The 10,491-nt window shown below is 33.5% G+C and overlaps 3 protein-coding genes across 3 annotated transcripts; all 3 read left to right on the forward strand.

Annotated features, from left to right (window-relative positions):
• The first annotated feature begins 3,859 nt into the window (after positions 1-3,859).
• LOC139841547 (uncharacterized mitochondrial protein AtMg00810-like) lies at positions 3,860-5,148 on the forward strand. The gene is made up of 2 exons (XM_071831756.1): positions 3,860-3,986; positions 4,097-5,148. Exons 1-2 carry the CDS (start codon positions 3,860-3,862, stop codon positions 5,146-5,148), a joined length of 1,179 nt encoding a protein of 392 aa, XP_071687857.1.
• A 473-nt stretch (positions 5,149-5,621) lies between these two features.
• On the forward strand, positions 5,622-5,993 carry LOC139841548 (uncharacterized). Its single transcript, XM_071831757.1, has one exon. The coding sequence runs from the start codon at positions 5,622-5,624 to the stop codon at positions 5,991-5,993; it is 372 nt and encodes a 123-aa protein (XP_071687858.1).
• A 3,433-nt stretch (positions 5,994-9,426) lies between these two features.
• On the forward strand, positions 9,427-10,152 carry LOC139841549 (uncharacterized). The gene is made up of 2 exons (XM_071831759.1): positions 9,427-9,599; positions 9,753-10,152. The coding sequence occupies exons 1-2, from the start codon at positions 9,427-9,429 to the stop codon at positions 10,150-10,152; spliced, it is 573 nt and encodes a 190-aa protein (XP_071687860.1).
• Positions 10,153-10,491: the final 339 nt, after the last annotated feature.

Here is a 10,491-nt window from a genome sequence, read left to right on the forward strand (position 1 = left end):
TCAACGTAGAATATATTTTTCAGTTACTTGTGTCCATAATGTAAAACATTTATAAAAACAGCGCATGTATTCTCAGCCCAAAATATTTAAAGTTAAAAAGGGACTATATACTCACCTAATGTATTTTGTAGTAAAAATACATACAACATCATTGAACACGTATAAGGTTGGCCTCGGATTCACGAACCTATATTATTTGTAACTATATTAACACATATAATAACCGAACAAGTTTATATATTATTATTAGTGGTATAACTGTTATACCTAATAATTTATAGGCTTCGTTAAATATAAATATATATATATATTATTTAGATATATAGTTAGTATCAAAAATATTAATATAGTCTTGAAAAGTATAAATATAAATAATTTTTGTTGTAATAATAATAATAATGAAAATGATAATTTTAGTAATATTAGTAATAATAAAATGATAGTTTTTTAAAAAAAAAATAATTTTTACTAATCAAGATAATTTTAGAAATAATGATATTTTTTAATAATAATAAGATTACTAACAATAGTATTAATAGTCACAATTATCGTCATGTTTAAATTGTATCTTAAAATTATAAGCTTAACAGTTCTAATTTATAATTATAATCTTTATCGTACATGTGTTAATATAATTATAACTTTCCTCATAAATCTAACCATATCATCTTTTATTACTTTTAAGAAATGGTTAAGTCTAAATCAATAACATAATAATAATAATATTAATAATTAATAATAATAATAATAATAATAGTAATAATAATCATAATAATATTAAAAAGAAAAAGAAACTACCTCAATCTAATGAGCTTTAAAAATAAATGGACGCCAACGCCCAGGTTCGAACTCCCGACCTCTCAGATAACCGCTAACACATCAAACCAGCTACGCTGGCTTGTCTTTCTGTTTTTATACTCGATAATATAGTTTATAACCCGTTTCTATTTTCTTTAATTTTCTTCTTCTTCTTCCCACAGAACCATCGACCCAAACCCTTTTCAAATATTCACCACATCGATTAAGACTTAACATCCAGTATATAAATACTCGTTTGTGACCAATTGGGTTTTTAAAAAAAAAATAAAAGGGACGAATCCCTGTTGCTGCTGCCGTCGCATATTATGAACAAAAGAAGAATGATTTTTAGCTTTGAATGTGAAATAGACTAAGATTATAACATGAAATAGTTTGTAATTCGTATATAGAAGCTCTTAGCATCGTCATTTGAACTTTAAATATCAAAACAAATTCAAATTTTGCGATATACCAATTAGTTAACTTTTTGAATTTTCAAGTTTGACTTCTCAAATTCGCATTCGATTTTACGATTTGGAACCTGTAAATCTGAGGAAACATTCATGATATAATTTAAGACGCTTCTGCATAATTAGATTTTTTAAAAAAAACTCGATTTCGAATTCTGAACAAAAATGGTTATACGAACAGAAAAAAAATATGCTTGCTCGCCTGTCCAGTTTTTTTTTTTAAACTTTCTGTTTTTAATTCCTATAATTTCTGTTTATTGTCGATATAAAAAAAAATATACAGATAAAATTGATATTTAGTGGTATTAGGGAAATAACGACATGGGTCTCAAGGATTGATTGGTTAATTTATAACCTGGTTTAATGGATGCATAGTATCGACAACAAAATCACATGGCAACAGAAAAAAAAAAAAACAAATTATGATATCCTTAAATCACGCATGATAATTGATACCTTATAAATTATGTTTTAATTTTAATTAATAAATATATTAAATAATATGTTAATATTATTAATAAAAATGTTTTAAGATAATATTACTTAATCCATAATTAATGAATTTACTAAATTAATAACCAATATTATTAAGTGTTAATGATATACAGTATTAGTCATCATAATAAAAAAAAATAATAATAATAACATCATTAATGATAATAATATTTTTAATAACGTCTAATAACAATAAATGACAAATAATAATATTATAAGTGATAATAATAATAATAACATTAATACTAATGATAATAATAATAACTTTATTGATAATGGTAATACTAATAATAAAAATGATAATAATAATCCTTAATAATAATAATAGGTTATTTCATTTTTTTTTTTTTGAAAACAATAATAATATTGATAATAATATCTAATACTAATAATGAGTAATAATAATATATATAATGATAAAAATAATGATAATAATAATAATAATTATATTATATTCCTAATAACAATAATCTAATAATAATAACAATAATAATGCCCCTATTAGTATTTAATATTTATATGTTTTATATATAATACTACATATATTATAGAAGTCACACATATATTTTTATTCAATTCACAATTTAACTATTCTATATATTATTCTACATATTTATTTATAAAAATAATTACATACAAATGCTTACTAACATAAATATATTTATTTATATATATAAACATATATTTATTTACAAACGGTTGTTCGTGAATCGTCGGGCATGGTCAAATGGGTAACTAATCATCCAGATATAGATTTCAGACTTTCTAGACTCAACATTAAGGTTTTTGCTTATCGTGTCGGAAACATATAGAGATTAGGGTTTAAATTTGGTCGGAAATTTCCGGGTCGTTACATTAGTCAACGGAAACTACGAATTTAAATAACGAAAGGTATTATTTAAAAGAAAAAGACGGTGTTAAAAATAAATTTAACGGAAAAAGGCGGGATGTTACATCAATCTTCTTGTCCATACACACCCCAACAAAATGCCAGAGTGGAAAGAAAACACAAACAACTTTTAGAAATAGCAAGAGCTATTAGGTTTCAATCTCACATTCCTATTCACTTGTGAGGCTATTGCATTTTAGCTGCCACATACATTATCAATAGACTTCCATCCAAGCCTCTTTATAACCTCAGTCCCTATGAACTACTTTATCATAAACCTCCTGATCTTTCACACCTCAAAGTTATTGGTTGCCAAACAAATGTTCATACACACACTTATGATAAATTTCATCCAAGATCTACTCCTTCTGTTCTTCTAGGATATCCAACCACCCAAAAAGGATATATTCTCTATGATCTGCATACTCACAAAATCATTATCAGCAGATATGTCACTTTCAATGAACATATTTTTCCATTCAAACAACTCAACACTACCCCCACACATCCCACAATGCCCTATGAAATCTCTCCTCCTGTCAATATCACTCATTCCGAAACATATCCACACTCTTATCAATCTACTAAACCTTCTGCCACTCCTACACCAACAACAAACTCCAATCTACACACTCATCCTATTTCTGATCCACCCTTATCCACATCTCACAACACCTCTCCATCTTCTATACCTCAATCAAACCCTGCACCTTCACTTGTCCAATCTATTCAATCCACTACCTTCACACCACCACCTAATAATCAAACACCACAAAGAAAATCACAAAGAACTCGTTTCATTCCAACAAAATTCAAAGAATAGCAACACTCTATACCAACCATCAACTCTGTCTCCAAATACCATTTTACAAAATACATCAATTACTCCAACATAAAAACTCCTACAACAAGACACCTTATCCATTCCATTAACACATCCCTAGAACCACAATCATATACACAGGCATGAAAAAATGAGAAATGGTTAGAGGCTATGAACAAAGAAATTCAGGGTCTTGAAGCAAACAACACTTGACTGATCACCACATTACATCCAAACAAACAAGCCAATGGATGCAAATGGGTCTTCAAAGTCAAACTCAAAGCAGATGGTACCATAGAAAGGTACAAAGCAAGATTGTTTGCTAAGGTTTTCACACAACAAGAGGGTATAGACTATAATGATACTTTTGCCCCAGTTGCAAAAATGGTGGTTGTTAGGGTTTTTCTATCTGTTGATGTTCATAATCAATGGGACATTGCTCAACTAGACATTAACAATGCATTCCTTCATGGTGATATCCATGAGGAGGTTTACATGACCCTACCACTAGGTTACAAGCATAATCATCCACCACATTCTGTCTGCAAACTTCTCAAGTACCTATATGGCTTGAAACAAGCCAACAGACAATGGTTTACAAAACTCACAATTACCTCATAGGTCAAGGTTTCACACAGAGTTATGCTGATACATCCCTGTTAACATGCAACAAAGATTCAACTTTTCTTGCCATCATCATCTATGTAGATGACCTCTTGATTACTGGCAACAATCCAACTATGATACTTCAACTCAAAGACAACCTTCACACAACTTTTAGCATCAAAGACCTTGGTACCATTAATTACTATCTTGGCATCGAATTTCTTAAACACAAAGATGGTATCACCATGTCCCAAAGAAAATATGCATTGGAACTTTTGAACACATCTGACATTTTAGATCAAAAACCCTCAAATGTTCCTCTTGACCTAAACACAAAACTATCAGCAGATGAAGGTACACCACTTGAAGATCCCTCTCTTTATAGGACCTTGGTTGGCAAACTCATTTACCTAACAATTACCAGGCCAGACCTTTCATATGCTGCTCAAGCCCTCATCCAATTTGGTCAAAACCCAAGAACAAGTCATCTCACAGCTCTTTATAAGATCCTAAGATATGTCAAAATTTGTCCAGGTCAAGGGCTTCATTTCCCATTAGATACTCAACTGAAACTCAAGGCATTCTGTGATAGTGACTGGGCAAATTGTCCAACCTCTAGAAGATCAATCACAGGGTATTGTATCTTCCTAGGAAGTTGCCTTATTTCCTGGAAATCCAAAAAGAAAAAAGTGGTTTCTAGATCCTCCACAGAGGATGAGTACAGGGCTCTTGCAGACTGTACATGTGAACTCATGTGGTTACAAAGTTTACTACATGATTTCAAGCTTATCAACTCTTCACCAATTCCCATTTACTATGACAATGCCTCTGCAATTGCTCTGGCATTTAATCCTGTCCAACATGCTCGTACCAAGCACATTGAAACTGATTGTCACTTTGTTCGTGATAAGATAAGGGCTGGTCAAATTGCTACCATCTTCATCCCTTCTCCACATCAGGTTGCAGATGTCCTTACCAAAAGTTTGAGTAAATCTCCACACCACAAGTGTATTTCTAAGTTTGGCATTTGTGATCCTTACACAATGCCACCTTGGGGGGGGGGATAATGGTATACATTGCAGAGTCAACAAAGTCAATGATACAGATACTGGACAAGTCAACAACATATCCAGTCAACATAGCAAACGCAGAAAATATCTCATCAGCTTAGATTGTATATAGCTAATTTATCTAAGTAGTTAGGGTTGTTAGATTTCTGTTAGCACTGTTACATTATTTTAGGGTATATATACTTTTGCTACTCTATTGTATAATTCAGTTGTTCATAATGAAAACGGTGTGTTCAATTCAATTTACTCTCATGGTATCAGAGCGAATCATCAACTGATTCAGTCGATCCGCCATTTTTTTCGGTGACCTAAACATCTCAGGTCACTATCTCATTCTTTTCCGATCATCCTCTGATCGATTATCACTAATCAAACATTCAATTTGTCATCTACTGAAGCTAATTCCAAAAATAATACAATTCATATCTATTTCATTTTAACCTAATTCCTCTTTTACGAACGAATTCAAGATGTCAATTAACTCTTCTACAAATCTGATCACTGCTGAAGACACTAATTCTCCTAATAATCCTCTCTTTCTTCATCAACATGATCATCCAGGTCTGATTCTCATCTCGAAGAAGTTAACTGGTTCAGAAAACTATAGTAACTGGAGAAGATCGATGACTATTGCTCTCAATGCAAAGAACAAACTGCAAATTGTGACTGGAGACTACACTGAACCATCTGAAGATTCAAGAAACAAAGCACTCTGGTATCGTACAAATGACATGATCATCTCTTGGATTCTTAACACCATATCTGATCAAATAGGTAACTCTTTAAGCTTTGTGAATTCTGCTACTGCTTTGTGTAAGGAACTACAAGAGAATTATTCTTAAATAGGTAACTCTTTAAGATCTTAGTTATCCTTGTATTTCATGTGATGAAGTTGTAATGCTTGAAAGCACTTTCTCCGAAACTGAAATCTTCGATGCTCTTAATGAGTGTGGTAGTACAAAGGCCCCCGGTCGGGATGGTTTTAATATGAGATTTTTCAAAAGATTTTGGGATTTAATTAAAGGTGATCTTATTAATGCAATCAATTGGTTTGGGATAAGGGGGAAATTTCGAGGGGGTGTAATGCTTCATTTGTCACCTTGGTTCCTAAAAAGAATGACCCGATGGGTCTTGGCGACTATAGATCGATTTGTCTAATCGGTTGTTATTATAAGATCGTGTCAAAAATTATCTCCAACCGCTTTAGAAAAGTCTTGCCTACACTTGTTGGAATAGAGCAAAGTGCATTTCTAAAAGATAGATTCATTCTAGATGGTGCGTTAATTGCAAATGAGATGGTTGATTTCCTTAATGCAAAGAAAATGAAAAATTTCCTTTTTAAAGTTGATTTCGAAAAGGCGTTTGATAGCCTTAATTGGGACTTTTTACTTGAGGTTATGAAATCCATGGGTTTTGGTTGCAAGTGGCGGAAATGGATCCTTTCATGCCTTTCTTCGGCATCTATTTCTATCCTAGTGAACGGTTCTCCAACTAATGAGTTTTCGCTTGGAAGAGGGGTAAGACAAGGTGATCCTCTTTCCCCTTTTATCTTTATTATTACGGCGGAAGGCCTAAGCATTCTCACTAAGGCGGCAATTGATAATGGTCTTTTCAAGGAGGTAGAAGTTGGGAATGATAATGTGCTAGTCTCGCATCTCCAATATGCGGACGATACTATCTTTTTTGGTGATTGGAGTCGGTTAAATGCGCATAATCTCATGATCCTTCTTAAGTGTTTCGAACTCGCTTCGGGCCTTAAGGTTAACTTTCAAAAGAGTCGTATTTTCTGGATTGATATAGATAGAGTCGAACTAGAAAATATTTCTTTCCATATGGGTTGCCAAATAGGGGAATTCCCTTTCATTTACCTAGGGCTATCCATTGGCACGAAGATGAAGAAGTTGAAGGATTGGAATGTTGTTGTTGATAAATTTAAAAAAAGACTTTCGGATTGGAAGAAAAGATCGATGTCCTTTGGAGGAAGATTAGTGTTGATTAAATCGGTTCTCTCGAGTCTACCATTGTACTATTTCTCACTCTAGCGTGCACCGCCTTGTGTGATTAAATTACTTGAGAGTGTGAGGAGAATTGTTTTTTGGGGGGTTCGGATTCTAAAATTCCTTGGGTCAAATGGGAGTGTGTCATCAATTCTTACGATAATGGGGGGTTAAACATTGGGTCCTTAAATAGCAAAAATCTTGCTTTGTTGGGGAAGTGGTGGTGGAGGTTCAAAACCGAATCCAACTCACTTTGGGTAAAAATTATACGTAGCATTCATGGTTCGTGTGGTGGCCTTGAGTTGGAAGGTGGTTTTTATCACTTTTCAACAAAAGGCGTTTGGTACAATATTGTTCGTGCAGGTAATACAATCGAATAAAGTAATGTTATCTTCAAGAACTCCTTCTCGAAAGTAATTGGTTATGGTGGCTTAACGTCCTTTTGGCATGATCATTGGATTGGCGACAACAAGCTTAGTGTTCTTTTCCCAAGACTCCTAAGGCTCGATAATTCTCCAAATGTTTTGGTTAAAGACAGGTTTCCTAATAATGGCTTGGCATGGAGCTGGAAACGTGTACTTATAGGTCGTGCTTTAGGGGATTTTAACACCCTAATGGGCCTGCTATCGTCTGTTTCCCTTGACAACAGTTCTCGTGATTCTTGGAAGTGGTTAAATGCAACAAATGGGTTGTTCAGTGTTAAAGTTCTATCTCGCAACATCGACGAACAGGTTCTAAGTTCGAGTAATTCTTCATCGGGTACCTTACGAAATAATCTTGCCCCCAAAAAAATTGAAGTTTTCGTTTGGCTGGCGGTTAAAAAATGACTTCCCGTCAAGCTTGAACTTGATAAGAGGGGTATAGATTTACATAGCGTTAGGTGCCCGCTTTGTGATGACGATTTGGAATCCGTTGACCACTCACTCATCTTTTGTAAACATGCTATGGATGTGTGGGAGCGGGTTTTTAAATGGTGGAATATGGGTAACTTCTCTAATTTTAGCATCTCCAAAATCGCAAATGGCAATAGTTCGAGGAATATGACGTGCTTCGGGAAAAAGGTTTGGCAAGCATTGCTTTGGATTAGTTTATATCTCATTTGGAAAAATCGGAATAATAAAGTTTTCCAAGGTAAATATTGGAGCGGTCCGGTGGCTCTCAATGAGATTCAAATGCCGGCGTTCGAGTGGATTTCTAATAGATCGAAGAAGACGAAAATTGATTGGCTCACTTGGCTCTCCAACCCGGATTCTTATCTCTCGCGTACTTAGCCATTTAATCTTGTTTTCTTGAGTTGCAATCTTTGCATCTCAAATCATCTTTTTATGTAATTGTTCGTGTCCTTTGTTGTCGTGCTTTTGTACATGTACTCTTGATTTCGGTTTTAATAAAATCTTGCTGTTGAGAAAAAAAAATGGAACTATATTATTCAATTTTCTTTGTAAAAAAAGTCAATTTATGAATTATGATATTTAAGATGTGACACGTGGTGTTGTTTTATTCAGTTAATGACAATGGGCAGTGAGCAATGTAAATTTTACATGTAGAATTTTTGTTTTTGTTTTATGTTATTTAGAAGATACTAGTGAAATGGCCCGTAAAATCACAGGTTTGTTTAAACGAAACAGTTTAATAATATGTTTTAGGTATTAAGTAAATGTAAATGATAAAGTCATTTAGTTTAATGATACGTGGAACCACGGATTCCGTCTAAGAAACTTGATGACCCAATTATTAAAGTTTATAAAAATGTATATAACAATTAATTATAACGAAAGCGTACCACAATTATTTTGCTCGGAACATATGATCCGAAATAATCAAAGATAAACTACAAACATATTGATGTACTTAACTTGGTCAGAATAAATGAACTACATTTATTCTCCCACCACCCTATTCTAATTTTCATCACAATTATTATTTTCCTTTTCATAAATGCTTACATTGTAAGACTAGTTGTATCGGGGGTGTTACAACCCCGTTGTAGCCGAGGTTGCACCCCAAAAATGCCGAACAAAAGCCATATCACCGCGTTGCTACTTCCCGTTTTCGAAGCGTTTGAGGTGTTCCAATGGCATCTTCAATGGCCGTTGAGGCCACGTGTCTGGTTCCTGTTGGTCTAAAAAATTGATCCGTTGGGGAATTGATCCTTTGGAAAAAAAATTAATTTATTTTTATATTAATCTATATATATATACATACTCTATTAATCAACCTACACACAAAAAAAATCTTTCTTTCTATATTTCTATTATCATTTAAAAAATAACAAACAATGGAAAATGCATACAAAATGTTCAATTTTATCATTGATGATTCCGATGATGAAAAGGTGGTTAATTTTGTTAAGAGTTTAACGGAAGAAGAGGTGGAGGGAGAAGCGAGTAGTTCACGAGTCCCTCGAACACGTGTTTATATTGCAAGGGATCGGGAAGATGCGGCTGTGAGGTTATACAATGTTTATTTTTCGAAAACACCCGTGTATCCGGAAAAAAAATTCAAACGATGTTTTCGAATGAGTCGTGAATTATTTCTTCGAATCATCGAAGGTATATCTAACTTTAATAGTACAAATATTCCCGATTATTTTTTGTATTTTAGGGAACATCCAGATGCAGTTGGTCGTCAAAGTTTGACGATCCTACAAAAGTGCACCGCGGCCATACGTCAAATGGCGTATGGAACTACACCAGATATGTTTGACAAATACATAAAAATTGGTGAGAAAACGGTTGCTTTATGTCTAGATAATTTTTATAGATGTGTATTTCATTTGTTTGCTCCCGTGTATTTGAGAAAACCAACCGCCGATGATATTGCCCGACTTTATAATTTTCACGCACAAAAACATGGTCTACCGGTTATGCTCGGTATTATTGATTGTATGCATTGGCAATGGAGGAATTGTCCAATTGCTTGGCAAGGACAATATACCCGAGGTGATCAAAAAGGCCCATCTATTATGCTTGAAGCAGTGGCTTCTCAAGATTTGTGGATATGACATGCATTCTTTGGTATGGCTGGTGCAAACAACGACATTAATGTTTTAAATTATTCACCGTTGTTTAACACTATAAAAGAGGGCACTGCTCCATCTTCACCGTTTAATGTAAACGGCCATCACTACGAGAGAGGGTATTACCTAGGTGATGGTATATACCCAGATTAGGATATGTTGGTCAAAGTTCCGACAAGATCTATGGACTTCAACAAAATTAGAAGACATATGTACGCTTGTGTTGTATTACATAACATGATTCAAGAAAATAACGATTTTGTGATTTCGAAAAGGGATGTAAAATGATTGCTCACCCAAGTAACCGACCTATTAGATTGGAAA

This window comes from Rutidosis leptorrhynchoides, chromosome 4 (assembly GCF_046630445.1).
Source record: "Rutidosis leptorrhynchoides isolate AG116_Rl617_1_P2 chromosome 4, CSIRO_AGI_Rlap_v1, whole genome shotgun sequence".
Lineage (NCBI taxonomy): Eukaryota > Viridiplantae > Streptophyta > Magnoliopsida > Asterales > Asteraceae > Rutidosis > Rutidosis leptorrhynchoides.